Source organism: Rhinoraja longicauda, chromosome 2 (assembly GCF_053455715.1).
Source record: "Rhinoraja longicauda isolate Sanriku21f chromosome 2, sRhiLon1.1, whole genome shotgun sequence".
NCBI classification, from domain to species: Eukaryota; Metazoa; Chordata; class Chondrichthyes; order Rajiformes; family Arhynchobatidae; genus Rhinoraja; species Rhinoraja longicauda.
The window spans coordinates 108,592,446-108,612,085 of record NC_135954.1 but is presented as its reverse complement, the minus strand read 5'-3'; the positions used below and the strand labels follow the sequence as shown (position 1 = coordinate 108,612,085).

Below are 19,640 nucleotides of genomic sequence, written 5' to 3'. Positions count from 1 at the left end.
TCCAGTCTTTCAACATATGACAGTCCTGCCATTCCGGGAATTAACCTAGTAAACCTACGCTGCATGCCCTCAATACCAAGAATATCCTTCCTCAAATTTGGAGACCAAAACTGCACAAAGTACTCCAGGTGCGGTCTCACTGGGGCCCTGTATAACTGCAGAAGGACCTCTTTGCTCCTATACTCAACCTCTCTTGTTATGAAGGCCAACATTCCATTGGCTTTCTTCACTGCCTGCTGTACCTGCATGCTTCCTTTCAGTGACTGATGCACTAGGACACCCAGGTCTCGTTGTACGTCCCCTTTTCATAACTTGACTCCACTGACCCTTCAAGCTGTCTCGGCATGGCCAGCAGCATCATCTAGGACGAGTCGCACCCCAGCCACCCCCTCTTCTCCCATCGCCAATCGATCAAGAGGTATGAAAACGCACACCTCCAGATTCAGCGACAGCTTCTTCCCAGCTGTTACCAGGCAAATGCACCACCCTACCATAACTAGAGAGCAATCCTGAGCTACTATCTACCTCATTGGAAACCCTTGGACTATCTTTGTCGGACTTTACTAGACTTTATCTTGCAATAAACGTCATTCCCTTTATCATGTATCTGTACACTGTGGATGGCTTGAATGGAATCATGCATTGTGTTTCCACTGACTGGTTAGCACGCAACAAAGCCTTTTCACTGACCTTGGTACACGTGACAATAAACTAAGCTCACACTCATATACAAGCAGGTGCAGCATTATACCTAGTTGGAAAAATTAATTTGCTTGCTGCTAAGTGCAATAAAACAACAACTGAAACTGTATTCCTGGGTATTAGGCAAAAGCAGGATCAAGTTCAGTTCCTAGTTTCTCTGCTCAAATTCGCACCACACACAATTAAGGTTACTGGAGGTAATATACACTATGGCACGTGTAACAAGGGGTAGGCCATTTAGAACTGAGATGAGAATTTTTTTTTCAGTCAGAGAGTTGTGAATCTGTGTAATTCTCTGCCTCAGAAGGCAGTGGAGGCCAATTCTCTGAATGCATTCAAGAGAGAGCTAGATAGAGCTCTTAAGGATCGCGGAGTCAGGGGGTATGGGGAGAAGGCAGGAACGGGGTACTGATTGAGAATGATCAGCCATGATCACATTGAATGGCGGTGCTGGCTCGAAGGGCCGAATGGCCTCCTCCTGCACCTATTGTCTATTGTCTATTGTCTATATGAATCACTGACTTCTGGAAGGAAGAAACAGAGACAATATGAGCATTAAACGAAAACACAGCAAATCTGAGTTAAATTTATTTTTTGAGTGTCTTGCTCTTAAGGTTTACACGTTTCAATATTTTGCAATACTAACTTGATTTCATTTTGAAGAATTTCTCTTTCTTCAGATTCCCGTGTAGTACCTTCTCCATGGATCTCCAACTTTACACCCTGTGCCAGGAAGATAAACATAGTTGGAATTAAATTATCTTTTGCTTAATTTCTGGGAAGTAGAAACAATACTAACAGAATAGAGCATGAATAGAGCGTGATTACGAATGCATTCTTATTTCTATTATTGTTTTTTAACCACCTCAAGAAGGAAAAGGGATAGACAATGGGATGTGTAGGCAGGAACTGCCGATGCTGGTTTAAACCGAAGATAGACACATAAAGCTGGAGTAACCCAGCAGGTCAGACAACATCTCTGGAAACATGGAAAATAGGTGCAGGAGGAGGCCATTTGGCCCTTCGAGCCAGCACCGCCATTCATTGTGATCATGGCTGATCCTCCACAGTCAGTGGAGCAACAGGTAGTGTAAGAAAATAACTGCAGATGCTGGTACAAATCGAAGGTATTTATTCACAAAATGCCGGAGTAACTCAGCGGGTCAGGCAGCATCTCAGGAGAGAAGGAATGGGTGACGTTTCGGGTCAAGACCCTTCATCAGACTGATGTCAGGGGGGCGGGACAAAGGAAGGATATAGGTGGAGACAGGAAGATAGAGGGAGAACTAGGAATGGGGAGGGGAAGAGAGGGACAGAGGAACTATCTAAAGTTGGAGAGGTCAATGTTCATACCGCTGGGCTGCAAGCTGCCCAAGCAAAATATGAGGTGCTGTTCCTCCAATTTCTGGTGGGCCTCATTATGGCACTGGAGGAGGCCCATGACAAAAAGGTCAGACTGGGAATGGGAGTAACAATCAGTAACTTACAATCCGTAAGTAACCTGTGCCTGCCTTCTCCCCATATCCCTTGATTCCACTAGCCCCTAGTGCTCGATCTAACTCTCTTTCAAATTCATCCAGTGAATTGGCCTCCACTGCGTTCTGTGGTGGAGAATTCCACAAATTCACAACTCTCTGGGTGAAAAAGTTTCTTCTCACCTCAGTTTTAAATTGCCTCCCCTTTATTCTTGGACTGTGGCCCCTGGTTCTGGACTTGCCCAACATTGGGAACCTTTTTCCTGCATTTAGGTTGTCCAGTCTTTTATAATTTTATACGCCTCTATAAGATCCCCTCTCATCCTTCTAAACTCCAGTGAGTACAAGCCCGGTCTTTCCAATCTTTCCTCATATGATAGTCCCTCCATCCCAGGGATCAATCTCGTGAACCTACCCTGCACTACGTCAGTAGCAAATAGCAAATCCTCAAATTGGGAGACCAAAACTGCACACAATACTCGAGATGTGGTCTTACCAGGGCCCAATACAACTGCATAAGGACCTATACTCAAATCCTCTCGTTATGAAGGCCAACATGCATGCCATTAGCTTTCTTCACTGCCTGCTGTGCCTGCATGTTTACTTTCAGTGACTGGTGTACAAGGACACCCAGGTCTCGTTGCACTTCACCTTTACCTAATCTGACATAATTGAGATAATAATCTGCCTCCTTGTTTTTGCCGCCAAAGTGGATAACCTCACATTTATCTACATTATACTGCATCTGCCATGCATCTGCCCACTCACTCAACCTGTCCAGGTCACCCTGCAACCTCCTAACATCTTCTTCGCAGTTCACACTGCCACCCAACTTTGTGTCATCCGCAAACTTGCTAGTGTTACTTGCTAGTGACACAAAAAGCTGGAGTAAAACAGCGGGTCAGGCAGCATCTCTGGAGAAAAGGAATAGGTGACGTTTCAGGTCGAGACCCTTCTTCGGACACAAGACCAGTCTGACCCGCTGAGTTACTCCAGCTTTTTTGTGTCGATCTTCAAACAAAATGGGACAATTGGTTGGCAAAGCACGAGAGGGGGGTGTGAGAAGGATATAGATAATGACGTTTTGGAAAGCAATGATTATCGCTGTGGTAAAATAATGTGGCAAAATTGACAGAGAGCAGATTGCATAACAGCAGCAACTGATCACTCTGATTTTGGTCCTGATGGTTTCGGTCCTTTTTGTCTCCGATGCCAACACTCCCTACTCCTCCTGAAACTTTGTCATGCTATGTTAAACCACTATGTGAATCTCCTGTACATAGAAACATTGAAAATAGGAGCAGGAGGAGGCCATTCGGCCCTTCGAGCCAGCACCGCCATTCATTGTGATCATGGCTGATCGTCCCCAATCAATACCCCGTGCCTGCCTTCTCCCCATATCCCTTGATTCCGCTAGCCCCGAGAACTCTAGTAGGAGAGAACTCTATGTAGTAGGAGAAAGGAAGACAGTGGGAGAACTGGAAAGGGGGAGGGGAAGGAGAGGGACAGAGGAACTATCTGAAGTTAGAGAAGTCAATGTTCATACCACTGGGGTGTAAACTGCCCAGGCGAAATATGAGATGCTATTCCTCCAATTTGCGGTGGGCCTCACTATGGCAATGGAGGAGGCCCAGGACAGAAAGGTCAGACTGGGAGTGGGAGGGGGAGTTGAAGTGCTGAGCGACCGGGAGATTAGGTTGGTTGAGTCGGACTGAGCGGAGGTGTTGAGCGAAACGATCGCCGAGCCTACGTTTGTACAGAGAACAGATTCCCAATTAAACTATCACCTAAAGAAGAGTGCCTCAAGAAATGCTAAATTCCCTCAGTGATGCAATCAGCAGTTTAAATTGAATGCTCATGTCCTACAAGGGCATTTGATTCCTTAATCCTGTGAATCAAATGGGGGAGGTCCATCAACTGTCCAGCTGAGGCAAAGAACTCAGGAGGTGGATAATTATAGTTCCTTGAAACCTGCTTAGCAAAAAAATTATTAAAGTACAGTGCAAACTTTGCTGCAATTTTTGTATAATTAAATTTAATTGCATCTTACATTTCTCCTGGCTTACTTTTGAAAAAAAACCTATACGTCTTGCAGCCACACAGGGGATAAAAGATGAATCCCTATTTAATTACACCAATTTACTGTCGTTTGGACAGCATCTGCCTGATCCGCTGTTGCTCCAGGACTTTGTTTTTTGCTCAATATTCCAGCATCTTGCATCTGTGGTTTACCTGAAACATAGTTTCTTTCCTTGACGACTCTTCGCTGACTCCTTTCAAACAGCCATTGGGATCTTCATTCATTAATAATTGATGCTTGGCTGCAAAAAACAAACAAACATATTCATGAGATTAGATACCATTAGAAAACAGTGATAAGTAATTGCTGCAATCTTTGCCAAATCTAAGCCGATGCGAACTTGTGGTCCAACTTAAGTTCCTCTGGCAGTGGTAGAATAGCGGTGTTTGAGTATTCTCATATCCCAGGAATGCTGGGTTAACAAAAAGGGTGCTACCATCACTGATCAGTCTAAAGAAGGGTCTCGACCCGAAACGTCACCCATTCCTTCTCTCCTGAGATGCTGCCTGACCTGCTGAGTTACTCCAGCATTTTGTGAATAAATACCTTCGATTTGTACCAGCATCTGCAGTTATTTTCTTATACTGATCAGCTCAAAAGTGCCCAGAACTGTGATGGCAAATCTAAGCACCAGCTGAATGTGGACCACCTATTCCTTCCTCCAGCCAACTCCTTCAACAGTGGAAAATCCAATGAATTTTCATATACGATGTTATTCCATTGGAAAGCCACTGGCCCGACTGAATTTTGTCCACGGTTTTCTTAAACTTCCATCGAAAAAACATCAAAAACCACGCACTAAACATTATTCCCTCGTCATGTGTCTGTCTATACACTGTAAATGGCTCGACTGTGAACATGTATTGTCTTTCCGCTGACTGGATAGCACGCAACAAAAGCTTTTCACTGGACCATTTGAGATCTAATCACCGTATTATCTAATTAAATACAAGCTGAGAAATTCATAGTCAATGCTTTGCAGGGTTAGGACAATTTCTGACCAGTTGTACAATCTCGTTCTGTTACGATTAGATCAAAATCACAACAGTGCAACATAACTTGATTTGCAGAAATGAAAGCCCTCACGTGTAATGCTTCGCTCACGTTCTAATCTAGATTTACAAGAACTCCAACAGCTGTGGCTTCAGTAATCCACGCTCAGCAGCCTACAAACTTTACCAAGCGCGCCGCACGAACGGAGTCAAAGAACAAATCAAACCAAATTCGCTCATTAAAATTGGGCACATCACCCCTTTTGTCATGCATTCCGCACAACTTTTAATTGATAACTGACAACCATGTTGTTAAACTTCAATTATTATTTGAAGTATTTTAAAATTGCAAGGTGCCACTTGATATTAATGGGACCTAAATTAACAACTGCAGCCTTGAAACACATTTCTCATAACTACTGCTGGTGAGCGTCTGATCAACATGGGTCCTCGACACATGTGCAATTTTATTATAAGTGTCGTCAGCTTTATCTTGCAGGTTAAATTATCCTTCCAAATAAGTTTTTTTTCTTGTCCATTGGGTATCTTCCATCAAGATAATCACTGATTAATATTTGGGGTTTTTTTGTCCATAAATATGTACAAAATGTTGATAATTGTCACCCAATTAATTAATTGCCACCAAATTGACAGCCCAGATGTCGGATCAGCCTTCTTGAGAGTGAACCTACAGGATCACGAAGAAGGGTCTCGACCCGGAACGTCACCCATTCCTTATCTCCCGAGTTGCTGCCTGACCTGCTGAGTTACTCCAGCATTTTGTGAATAAATAGTGAACCTACAGGAAGTAACTAACGTGGATGAGATCCAGTCAGCTCCTCAGAATCAATGCTGACCAGTTGGCAGAAGCATTCGCAGGCATCTTTAGGCTCTCCCTCCTCTTAAGTCGAGGTTTCCACCTGCTTTCAGAATGCCACTATCATCCCAGTGCCAAAGAGAATTAAGGTAGTGTGCCTTAATGACTAATGTCCGGTGGTTCTGACATCCACCATCCTACAAAGCCTCCCAGTCAGCCTTGTCCAGTACAAGTGGCCCATCGCTTACAGGTCAACGGGAAACACCATCCTGCTGGAATGTCCACCAGAAATTGCAGAGAGGTGTACACGCAGCCCAGCCGATCACACTTCTCCCACCCATCGACCGCATGTGTGCTTCACGCTGCTTTGGAAAAGCAGCCAGCAACCTCAACGAACCTCAACGGTCATTCACAACCCCGCCATTCTCTGTTCTCCCCCTCTCCAGTTGGGCAGAAGACACAAAGGTTTGGAGGCACATTCCACCATTCCATCAACATTTAAAAGGCGCTTGGACCGCCGGTTAGTGGGTAGGAACGGTTTGGAGGGATGTGGGCCACATGCGGTCAGGTGAGATGATTGTAGATGGGACACCTGGGTCGGCATGGACAAAAACGCCTGTTTCCGTGCTGTGTGACTCCATGGCCAGATGCAAGAATAGCGTCATCCCCTCTTATATGCCAAGGAAGAATATCTGACTTTCCAATCTACCTCATTGCAGACCTTGCACATTTTTTTTATCTGCGCTTTCTCAATAGCTGTTACATTATCTACTGTACTCTGTTATTTTCTTCCACCACTTGATATACTCACACATGGTACGTTTTGCCTGGACAGCACACTAAACAACGTTTTTCGCTGTATCTCATTACATTTGATAATAATATACCAAACTAAACCAAATATTCTTCCAACCTAATTCCTTTCAGCTGGCCTTTTTGCAGTTCCTCCCTGCACTAGGAATATTTCAACAGCCCTCCGACAACTCTCATTTTGTTGTTTTCAACGACATCATCTTACACCCACTCTCATAATTCAAGGAAACAAACATTAAACATTGGTATGGTATTCAGCTGAGGTTAGGGATTTAGTTACCTGCTCAGATTCACAGTGGGATTAAGGCAGTGCCCCATGGGTCTCCCACAATCTATCCTTTTCTACCATGCATTAGAAGTTAATTATGTAAATTAACTTTAAAAAACAGCTTGTGTTTAATGAAGCAAATATTCCTCTGTGGTTTGGCTTCCAGTGCACCTGTTATAGTGGGTGTGCTACGTAAATTAATATAATTCTGGGTTTACAAATGTATTGCTGAAGAGTGCGTTCAAAGCAAGACTTGTGAGGAAACATGAACACACAAGTGAACAACAAATGCCCAGCTGCTATCAAGTTATGTTCATGTACAGATACATTTGCAAAATTCCATTCCCTTCCGTCTCTACGATTTTGGTGTCCTGGAGACTCAAGCTGACAAACCTTCGGAGAATGCCAATCTTGCTGGTGCTCTTATTTCTTTCCCTCACTATTGCTCATTCCTAAACTTACTGAAAACAATAATTTACACAAAATTACACAATTTACTTTAAAGCCTACATGTTGTTATCAACCCTGGTGTAGTTGCGAGACACTCTGAACTGAGAGGGAGATAAGAAACCAAAGATCTTGGTTGGTCTCAACTTGGAATAAATTCAAGGTTGAGCTTAAACTGAAAAAAAAAAACATTTCATCCAGTTAAATAACAAAATAAAGCTTCGTTCCTCAAGAAGGGGAATTTACCTTCGTAGGAAATCCCATTTTTCTGTTACCAGTATTATCCAGAAGAAACGTTTCATGCATCTTCACAGACCAGGATATTGCTGAATTGGAGGACTATAGTTATGAGGAGAGATGGGATGTTCAGTTTCTCTCTCTGGAACATAGGAGGAGGCTGAGGGGTGACCATATAATCATAATCATACTTTATTAGCCAAGTATGTTTTGCAACATACGAGGAATTTCATTTACCATACAGTCATACCAACAAAAAGCAACAGAACACACAAAATACATTTTAACATAATCATCCTCCACAGCGACTCCTCCTCATTTCCTCACTGTGATGGAAGGCGAAAAAAACGGTCAATCTCTTCCCTTCTTTGTTCTCCCACGGTCAGCGGCTTCGAGCCTTCCATTGTCGGGACGATCTTGACTCCCGTAGCCGGCGGTTGGGCCTTCCAAGTCGGGGCGAACGAGCTCCTGCATCGGGGGGGAATCTCAGCTCCCTCATGCCGGGCGATCGACCTCGGGTCGGGGCTAGTCGAACCTTCTGCGATTTGGAGCTTCCCAACATCGGTCACTACCCAAGACTGCGAGCACCTCGATGGTGAAATCCACAGGCCGCAGTTGAAGCATCGATCCCAGGCAAGGGATCGCAGGCTACGATGGTAAGTCCACGTCCCCGCGGTGGGACTCAAAGTCAGTCTCAAGCAAGGCCGCCAGCTCCATGAAGTTAGGCCGCAGAACGACCGGAGATACGATCCGGAAAACGATCGCATCTCCGATAAGGTAAGAGATTGAAAAAAAGATCCCCCCCCCACATAAAACAAACCAGAGAACATTCACTTTTTTAAAACACTTAAAATAACAAAAAAAGATGAAAAGACAGACCGTTGGCGAGGCTGCAATTGCTGACAGCGCCACCTGGTGGAATAGAAGATTATAAAATCATGAACGGAGTAGATAATGAGAATGATCACAGACTTTTTCCCAGGATGGGAGATTATTCAAAAAAATGTTTACGGTCAGAGGGGAGAATGCAAAGCATATTCAAGGGACAGGTTTTTCCACAGATGATGGCATAGTGGTAGAGCTACTGCCTTACAGCGCCTGAGCCCCGTGTTCGATCCCGACTACAGGTGCTTGTCTGTACAGAGTTTGTACGTTCTCCCTGTGACCTGCGTGGACTTTCTCCAATATCTTTGGTTTCCTCCCACACTCCAAAGACCTACAAGTTTGTAGGTTAATTGGCTTGGGGTAAATGTAAAATTGTTCCTAGTGTGTGTAGGGTAGCGTCAATGCGCGGGGATCATTGGTCGGTGCAGACTTGATGGGCCGAAGGGCCTGTTTCCGTGCTGGCTCTCTAAACTAAACTAAGCTGGTTATGGTTATATGAATCGAACTGCCACAGCACTAAATGGCACCAAGTACAATTACAACTGTTAAAAGGAATTTGGCAGGTGCTTGGATAGGAAAGAAGTAGAGGAATATGTGTTTAAAGCAGTGAAATGGGATGAGTGTAGATTGACATCATGCTCAACATGGATGGGTTGGGCCACAAGGGTCCACTATTGGGCTGTACAACTCTATGAACTGCCATTTCAGGATTCTGGTGCAAAAGGCCAGCCCCCCACTGATGGTGTCTCAACTATTCAATTAAAAAAATCTAAAGACTCCTCGGTGGAACCGTATAGAGTCACTGACTCATACAAAGTGGAAACAGGCCCCTCGGCCCAACTTGCCCACACCGGCAACATGTCCCAGCTACACTAGTCCCACCTTTGGCCCATATCTGTCCAAACCTTTCCTATCATTTACTTGTCTAACTGTTTCTTAAACGTTGGGATAGTCCCTGCCCCAACTACCTCCTCTGGCAGCTCGTTCCAAATTTGAGGAAGGACATTCTTGCTATTGAGGGAGTGCAGCGTTGGTTCACTAGGTTAATTCCCAGAATGGCGGGACTGTCATATGTTGAAAGACTGGAGCAACTAGGCTTGTATACACTGGAATTTAGATGAGAGGGGATCTTATTGAAACATATAGGATTATTAAGGGATTGGACTCGTTAGAGGCAGGAAACATGTTCCCAATGTTGGGGTAGTCCAGAATCAGGGGCCACAGTTTAAGAATAAGGGGTAGGCCATTTAGAACGGAGATGAGGAAAAGCTTTTTCACTCAGAGAGTTGTAAATCTGTGGAATTCTCTGCCTCAGAAGGCAGTGGCGGCCAATTCTCTGGATGCTTTCAAGAGAGGCTAGATAGAGCTCTTAAAGATAGCAGAGTCAGGGGGTATGGGGAGAAGGCAGGAACGGGGTACTGATTGTGAATGATCAGCCATGATCACATTGAATGGTGGTGCTGGCTCGAAGGGCCGAATGGCCTACTCCTGCACCAACTGTCTATTGTCTATTGTCCATAAACCCACCACCCTTTCTCTGAAAAAGTTACCCCTCAGATTCCTATCAAATCTATTCCCCTTCACCTTAAACCTATGTCCTCTGGTCCTCGATTTACCTACTCTGAGCAAGTGACTCTGTGCATCTAACCCGATCAATGGTGACACAATTACTGGAAAGATTTTAAATCGGACTGTTTTATTCAAAGTTTGTGAGAAACGAGTTGTGTGGTGCCTATCTATGTTGAGTAATAGGGAAATACCAAAATACTCGACACTGACAGTTATCACACAGGAGGTTTACTCATTGACATTTGAGCTTGATTATTCATCGCTCTTTTTATAGCAGATGATGCAAGAGGTGCAGAATTTTATTTTTTCTTGAGGTTTACCTCAGAGTCTCAAATGATGACGTTGAACATGGGTTACCGACAAACAATCCCAAGGAAGTATTTTGAGTAGCAATGTAATAAAGCAATTGGAACACTTTAGATATAATTCCCATCTCTTTGCAGACATCTTCATTACAAAGCATAAGGGGAACGTGTGTGCACAAGATAGACCACTCGACCCTAAAAACCGTAATATGTCATGACACCATTTTAGTAGGCAGAAACTTACAGAAACATAGAAAATAGGTGCAGGAGTAGGCCATTCAGCCCTTCGAGCCTGCACCGCCATTCAATTATGATCATGGCTGATCATCCAACTCAGTATCCCGTACCTGCCTTCTTTCCATACCCCCTGATCCCTTTAGCCACAAGGGCCACATCTAACTCCCTCTTAAATATAGCCAATGAACTGGCCTCAACTACCTTCTGTGGCAGAGAATTCCACAGATTCACCACTCTCTGTGTGAAAACAAAACTTTCTTATCTCGGTCCTAAAAGACTTCCCCCCTTATCCTTAAACTGTGACCCCTTGTTCTGGACTTCCCCAACATCGGGAACAATCTTCCTGCATCTAGCCTCTCCAACCCGTTAAGAATTTTGTAAGTTTCTATAAGATCCCCCCTCAATCTTCTAAATTCCAGCGAGTACAAGCCGAGTCTATCCAGTCTTTCTTCATATGAAAGTCCTGCCATCCCAGGAATCAATCTGGTGAACCTTCTCTGTACTCCCTCTATGGCAAGAATGTCTTTCCTCAGATTAGGAGACTAAAACTGTACGCAATACTCCAGGTGTGGTCTCACCAATACCCTGTACAACTGCAGCAGAACCTCCCTGCTCCTATACTCAAATCCCCTCGCTATGAATGCCAACATACCATTCGCTTTCTTCACTGCCTGCTACACCTGCATGCCTACTTTCAATGACTGGTGTACCACGACACCCAGGTCTCGTTGCATCTCCCCTTCTCCTAATCGGCCACCATTCAGGTAATAGTCTGCTTTCCTGTTCTTGCCACCAAAGTGGATAACCTCACATTTATCCACATTATACTGCATCTGCCATGCATTTGCCCAGTCACCTAACCTTTTAAACATTTTAAAAGAAAAATAACAAAAATCTGTGAATTGATAGATGAGATATATTCTGCATTTTAACAGTATCATCACACATACTGTTCCCCCCAAAACACTGACTGCACTGCGAGAGGCATAACGAACGGCGGGTTTTGCCTACTAAAATGGCTCCTTTGCATACTGCACTTCAGTATAGGCGATTTCAACGGAGTGATCCATCTTGTTCCTCTAGTACCTTTGATCAGCACTCTACCTCATTCGGTAAATTGTCAGCCATTTGATTTAATAGCAAGGCAGACCTGCCCCTGGCCAATAATGTCACACTGACCCACATCATTCAGGAAGACCCGTGTACGGATTAATTCAGCTAGTCTCAAGCAAGGCATTGCAACTTCTGTCTGAACAATGAGGGTGGAGGTGCAATGTCAAATTGTCTTCCATTAAAATAAGCTGACAACTCTGTTTGCCTAGCTGCGCACAGAGACACGATGGCTTAGATGAGACAACACAGTGCTCCAGCAAAGAAATTACTGCAGATGAAATAGGAAAATAAGTTCCATTTGAGAATTTTTAAGGGCTAAATGAATTCACTGATTTGGAGTGATTGGTATCACGCAAATTTCTGATGCACTGAAAAACACAATGCGCAATCTATACCGTAGTGTCAAGGGGAGGCTGTTTCCTATGGAGCAAAGACTGACGAGAGAGCAGAATGAGACGTGTAAAATTACTATGATCTATCAGATGAAAAAACTCACAATTCCGTTACATCAAGAGATACAGGATTCTGAATCAGCAATGATACAAAGATAGTCAAAGATGACCTTTGGCCCACTGTCTCTGTATGTCGACCATCAAGTTTCATTTCTGTACGTGGTTTATAGCCTTACATGCCAGGCTCCAGGTGCTAATCTAGATACTTAATGTCGTGAGACAATAGACAATAGACAATAGGTGCAGGAGGAGGCCATTCGGCCCTTCGAGCCAACACCGCCATTGGCTGATCATTCTCAATTAGTACCCCGTTCCTGCCTTCTCCCCATACCCCCTGACTCTGCTATCATTAAGAGCTCTATCTAGCTCTCTCTTGAATGCATTCAGAGAATTGGCCTCCACTGCCTTCTGAGGCAGAGAATTCCACAGATTCACAACTCTCTGACTGAAAATGTTTTTCCTTATCTCAGTTCTAAATGGCCTACCCCTTATTCTTAAACTGTGGCCCCTTGTTCTGGACTCCCCCAACATTGGGAACATGTTTCCTGCCTCTATCGTGTCCAACCCCTTAATAATCTTATACATTTCGATAAGATCTCCTCTCATCCTTTTAAATTCCAGTGTATACAAGCCTAGTCGCTCCAGTCTTTCAACATATGACAGTCCCGCCATTCCGGGAATTAACCTAGGAATTCGTTAATCCCTGCATGCCCTCAATAGCAAGAATATCCTTCCTCAAATTTGGAGACCAAAACTGCACACAGTACTCCAGGTACGGTCTCACTAGGGCCTTGTACAACTGCAGAAGGACCTCTTTGCTCCTATACTCAACTCCTCTTGTTATGAAGGCCAACATTCCATTGGCTTTCTTCACTGCCTGCTGTACCTGCATGCTTCCTTTCAGTGACTGATGCACTAGGACACCCAGATCTCGTTGTACGTCCCCTTTTCCTAACTTGACACCATTCAGATAATACTCTGCCTTCCTATTCTTACCACCAAAGTGGATAACCTCACACTTATCCACATTAAACTGCATCTGCCATGCATCCACCCACTCACACAACCTGTCCAAGTCACCCTGCAACCTCATAGCATCTTCCTCACAGTTCAGACTGCCACCCAGCTTTGTGTCATCTGCAAATTTGCTGATTTGTAAGAGTACCTTCCTCCACCACCCACTCAGGCAGTGTGTTCCATGGGAATAAATTCCGTGACCATCACTTACATAAAAAATATATATAACCAGATATTTTTTTTTAAATTAAGTTGCGCCTTTTTTAGTTCAGACTGCCTCTGAACAACATACCAAGGGAATTTTTGGATTCTTTCAACACCACTCAGTAGGATTCATCTTCAAAAATATGTGGGGTGCAGCTGAAAGGTTTTCGGCCGAGAGTGAAAGTTTTAAGTAACAAAACCTCTTGATGTCCGGCAGTGTAAATGTAGAGTGCGTCGGAAGGAACTGTCAGATGCTGGTTTAAACCAAAGATAGACACAAAATGCTGGAGTAACTCAGCGGGACAAGGCAGCGTCTCCGGAGAGAATGAGTGAATGACGTGTCGGGTCGGGACCCTTCTTCAGAGTTAAGCTAAAGGTTAAACAGAAAGACCACATGGGCTGTAATCTCTGGATTGTTCCTCGTGCCACATATTAGTGACAGTAGGAAAAGGAGCATAGGACAGATCAATGCATGGATAAGCAGCAGGAGAATGATGGAGGAATTTAGGTCCCCGGACTATTGAGGTCTCTTCTGGGGCAAAGGCGACCAGTACAAGAGAGTTTGGATTGCATCTGAACTGGAGGGAGACCTATATATTGACATGGAGATTTGCTAGATCTACCCAGGAGGGTCTAAATTACTCTGGTGAGTAGTAAGACCTCAGGACACGGACAGGCATGTAGCAGCTCCAGACGATAAGAAAATCACGAATATTACTCCGCTATTCAAGGGAGCGAAGCAGAAGAATGGAAACTGTAGGCCGGTTAACCTAACTCCAGTGGTTGGATTAGAGTCCATTATAAGGGATGCGGTTTCTGAGTACTTGGAAGTACATGATAAAATAAGCTGAAGCCGGCATGTTTTTGTGAAAGGGAGATCTTGCCTGACCAACCTGTTGGAATTCTTTGAGGAAGTAAATAGCAGGATAAACAATGGAGAGTCAGTGGATGTGGTTTATCTGAACTTTCAGAAGACCTTTGATAAGGGTGCCGCACGTGAGACTGCTAAAAAAGATGAGAGGCCATGGTATCAGAGGGAAGATACTAGGATGAATAGCAGGTTGGCAGTAGGCAAAGGGTGGCAATAAAGAGTGGCCTCATTGAAACTTACCTAACAGTGAAAGCACGGTAGCGCAGCGGTAGAGTTGCTGCTTTACAGCGAATGCAGCGCCGGAGACTCAGGTTCGATCCTGACTACGGGTGCTGTACTGTAAGGAGTTTGTACGTTCTCCCCGTGACCTGCGTGGGTTTTCTCCGAGATCTTCGGTTTCCTCCCACACTCCAAAGACGTACAGGTATGTAGGTTAATTTGACTGGGTAAATGTAAAAAATTGTCCCTAGTGTGTGTAGGATAGTGTTAATGTGCAGGGATCGCTGGGCGGCGCGGACTTGGTGGGCCGAAAAGGCCTGTTTCCGCGCTGTATATATATGATATGATATATGATATGATATGAAAGGCCTGGATAGAGTGGATGCGGGGAGGATGTTTCCACTAGTGGGAGAGCCTAGGACCAGAGACCATTGCTTCAGAATAAAAGGACGTATTTTAGAAGGGAGATGAGAAGAAAATTCTTTAGTCAGAGGGTGGTGAATCTGTGGAATTCTTTGCCACAGAAAGCCGAGGAGGCCAAGTGAATAGATATTTTTAAGGTGGAGATTGACAGATTCTTGATTAGTACAGATGTCAGGGGTTATGAATGAATGAATGAATGAATGAATGAATGAATGAATGAATGAATGAATGAATAGGTTTATTGCCCAAGTATGTGCATATGCAAGGAATGTGCCTTGGTGCTCCGCTCACAAATGACAACACAAACATACAGTTAACAATTTTGAATAAAGCATAAACACATCAAAAACATAGAATGTGGCTGAGAGGGAAAGATAGATCAGCCATGATTGAATGGCGGAGTGGGCATGATGGTCAAAATGGCCTAATTCTACTCCTAGAACCTATGAACATAATTGGAGGATGGCTAATGTTGCGCTTTTATTGAAGAAGGGTTGCAAGGACAAATCAGGGAACTACAAGGAGCCTTATTCACAAAATTCTGGAGTAACTCAGCAGGTCAGGCAGCATCTCGGGAGAGAAGGAATGGGTGACGTTTCGGGTCGAGACCCTTCCTTCTCTCCCGAGATGCTGCCTGACCTGCTGAGTTACTCCAGCATTTTGTGAATAAATACCTTCGATTTGTACCAGCATCTGCAGTTATCTTCTTATACAGGGAGCCTTACATCAGTGGCGGGGTAAGTTACTAGTGGGGATCTATTAAGCAGGATATATCTGCATTCGGAAAGCCAAAGATTGATGGGGGATAGTAGACACTGCTTGCGATAATTGGATACAAAATTGGTGGTGGAAGGAGTCAAGGGTTAGTGGCAGAGGTCTGTTCTGCAGATTGGAGGTCAGTGAGCAGTGGAGTGCCGCTGGGATCTGTGCTGGCACCCCTGTCTATTGCCATACATGGCAATGGTTTGGCTAAGAATGCACAGAGCATGTTTGTAAGTAAGTTTGCAGATGACACCAAACCCGGTGGTGTAGTGGACCGGACCACGCTGGACATCGAAGGTTACAAAGGCTCTACATCAATTGGGAATTTATTCACAAAATGCCGGAGTAACTCAGCAGGTCAGACAGCATCTCGGGAGAGAAGGAATGGGCGACGTTTCGGGTCGAGACCCGAAACGTCGCCCATTCCTTCTCTCCCGAGATGCTGCCTGACCTGCTGAATTACTCCAGCATTTTTTGAATAAATACCTTTGATTTATACCAGCATCTGCATTTGTTTTCTTATACATCAATTGGGGAAGTGGGCTAAGGAATGTAGATTGAACTTAACTCGAGATCAAGCCCAAAATTATACACTTTAGGATGTTAAATCAGGGCACGGCATACTCAGCGAGGGGCAGGGGCTTGACAACTGTGGTGGAGTGCAACTGCTGTACCTGGGGTACGAGTACATAGCTCCCCGAAAGTGGCGACTCAGGGAGACAAGTTGGTGATGGCAGTGTGTGGCATGCTTGCTTGTCCAGGTCACAGAGTGCAAGAGTTGGAACACCATGTTGCAACTATACGGGACGCTGGTGAGAACACACCTGGGATACCGCGCACAGTTCTGGCTGCCACGCTGTAGGAAGGATCGGACTATGCTAAAGTGGGTGCAGAAAAGATGCATAAGAATGTAGCCAGGCCTGGAAGACCTGATGATCTATAATGAGCATTTGTCAGCACTGGGCCTGTACTCGTTGGTTAGAAAAATGAAGGGGAGGACCTCATTGAAACATACAGAATAGTGAAAGGCTTGGATAGAGTGGACGTGGAGAGGATGTTTCCACTGGTGGGAGAGTCTAGAACTAGAGGTCATTGGCTCAGAATTAAAGGACGTTCTTTTAGGAAGGAGATGGGGAGAATTTTTTTTAGTCAGAGGGTGGTGAATCTGTGGAATTCTTTTGCCACAGAAGGCTGTGGAGTCAAAGTCAGTGGATATTTTTAAGGCAGAGATAGATAGATTCTTGATTAGTACAGGTGTCAGGGGTTATGGGGAGAAGGCAGGAGAATGGGTTTAGGAGGGAGAGATAGATCAGCCATGATTGAATGGCGGAGTAGATTTAATGGGCCGAATGGCCTTATACGACTCCTATTCCTTATGACCTTGTGACTGAGTTGTCAGGAGAGACTGGAAAGGCTGGGTCTTTTTCACCTGGAGCAAAGAAGCTGTAGGTGACCTTACAGAGTTATATAAAAATTATGGGGGGGGGGGGGGTCATAATTAATCAGAATCAGAATCAGAATAACCTTTATTGTCATCCAAAAAAACAAGTCTTTTGTACGAGATTTCGTCACCCACAGTCCAACAATAAGAGCAATAAAAAGAAGCAATTACACACACAATCACAAACCAACACAAAATTTTAAAAAAGAAATATCCATCACAGTGAATGGTCACATTTTTTTCCACAGGGTAGCAGAGTCCAAAACTAGAGGACAGAGATTTATGGCAAGAGGGGAAAGATTTAAAGCAGACACAAGTGACAGCTTTTTCACACAGACTTTGGTGGGTTAAGCTGTAAGGGGAAGTGGTAGAGGCTGGTACAATTACAACATTTCAAAGACATTTGTTCAGGAGGATATGGGCCAACACAGGCAACAGGATTAGTTGAGGAAGGCACCTTTGTCAGCATGTACAAATTGGGCTGAAGGACCTGGTTCCGTGTTATATGATTCGAAGATTCTATTCATGTGTAAAATTCATCCAAGTTTATTTTTACTGTGTGCTATGAACTGAACAGTGGGCAAAGAAATGCCCTGGTATGTGCCATATAAATATATAAAATGCATTTAAAACATTTTTAAACAACAATTTATTATGTGTAATGTTCAACGTTATTTCCTCACATCATAAATTGCTGTATGAAATATATTTTGCTTTATTGATTTATTTTTTCGATATTTTTCTTTTGATGTACGATTCCAATTTACCAACTCTCATTTACAATTGCTTTCTCAATCTTTTAATCTTGTAACGTAGGGATAAAGTATACGTCCTGCTGCATATAAATTACTGCACGCCTAATTCAGGAGATTAATTAACTTATTAGATAGATAGATAGACACAAAAAGCTGGAGTAAATCAGCGGATCAGATTAAAGAAGGGTCTTGACCCGAAACATCAACTATTCCTTTTCTCCAGAAATGCTATCTGGCCCGCTGAGATACTCCAGCTTTTTGTGCCTATCTTCGGTTTAAACCAGCATCTGCGGTTTTTTCCTACATAATTAATTTCTTAGCACAGATTACACAGAAGAGTGTTTTCAGGATTATGAATTGCAGTAATAGGCTCAGTGTGCAAATGTGTGTTGACTTGACAGTGAAAGTAGGAAAGCCATTTAGAGACTAGTTGTGTGGTTCTTCTACCTTGAACACAGGAAGTCAATTGTGTTATCTAAAATACAGAGTTATATAAAGAGGGAGGACATTCTTTTTTAAGGAACCAACCTACTCATCCGAAACAGTGAAGAAAAAAAAGAGGCATTGCAAACCACACTTGAGAACATACTGTTAATTTTGTTTTACTTTTGATGTGCACTGCGTAACAAGAAAGTGACTCCTCCAATACACTGCCTCCACAAGCAAGCCTCCACTAACAAAAGAAAGGCTTGTTCACATTCGTTAGAAAGCATGAAGAAAGTGACCTGGCCACGAGGCAATCTGTAAACAGCAGTAGCAGCAAGAGGAAAATACACTCCCTGATAAACCAGAACTCACCTGCCCAGAACTTCTGTTGAACAGCCTGCTGCATAAACAGCACTGGAGACACAAGAGAGTGCAGATGCTGGAATTTGCTGCAACAAATAAAAAAATCTCTTGGTGGATCTCGGTGGGTCCAGCAGCATCGTATTTGCTGCTGCATACATAATGTTATTGAGGACATGCATCGCAATCAACATGCGACGTACAACTCTTACTTGTCACGGTGGCGCAGCGGTAGAGTTGCTGCCTTACAGCGAATGCAGCGCCGGAGACTCAGGTTCGATCCTGACTACGGGCGCCGTCTGTACGGAGTTTGTACGTTCTCCCCGTGACCTGCGTGGGTTTTCTCCGAGATCTTCGGTTTCCTCCCACACTCCAAAGACGTACAGGTATGGAGGTTAATTGGCTGGGCAAATGTAAAAATTGTCCCTAGTGGGTGTAGGATAGTGTTAACGTGCAGGGGTCGCTGGTCGGTGCGGACCCGGTGGGCCGAAGGGCCTGTTTCCACATTGTATCTCTAAACTAAATTAAACTACACTCCAAAATTCTAACAACCTCAGTAGTTTTGTAGTGTCAGGCTACCAGTTTTTCCAGACTACTGGATGGTACTCTATTACGCAAGGCACAATTAAGGGCGGCACGTTGGTGGAATTTAGGGTGCAGCAGTACAGTTAGACAATAGACAATAGACAATAGACAATAGGTGCAGGAGTAGGCCATTCAGCCCTTCGAGCCAGCACCGCCATTCAATGCGATCATGGCTGATCACTCTC

General features: G+C 44.1%; 1 protein-coding gene across 3 annotated transcripts in view; it reads right to left on the bottom strand.

Annotated features, from left to right (window-relative positions):
* LOC144608161 (zinc finger protein 438-like) overlaps positions 1–19,640 on the bottom strand; it is a 204,731-nt gene that overhangs the window by 86,986 nt on the left and 98,105 nt on the right. For all 3 annotated transcript variants that reach the window (XM_078425604.1, XM_078425615.1, XM_078425625.1), the window contains exons 2-3: positions 4,410–4,498; positions 1,349–1,425 (exon numbers count right to left, since the gene is read on the bottom strand). In XM_078425604.1, coding sequence (XP_078281730.1) covers positions 1,349–1,425; positions 4,410–4,498 — 166 coding nt within the window. The remainder of the gene's footprint in view (positions 1–1,348; positions 1,426–4,409; positions 4,499–19,640) is intronic.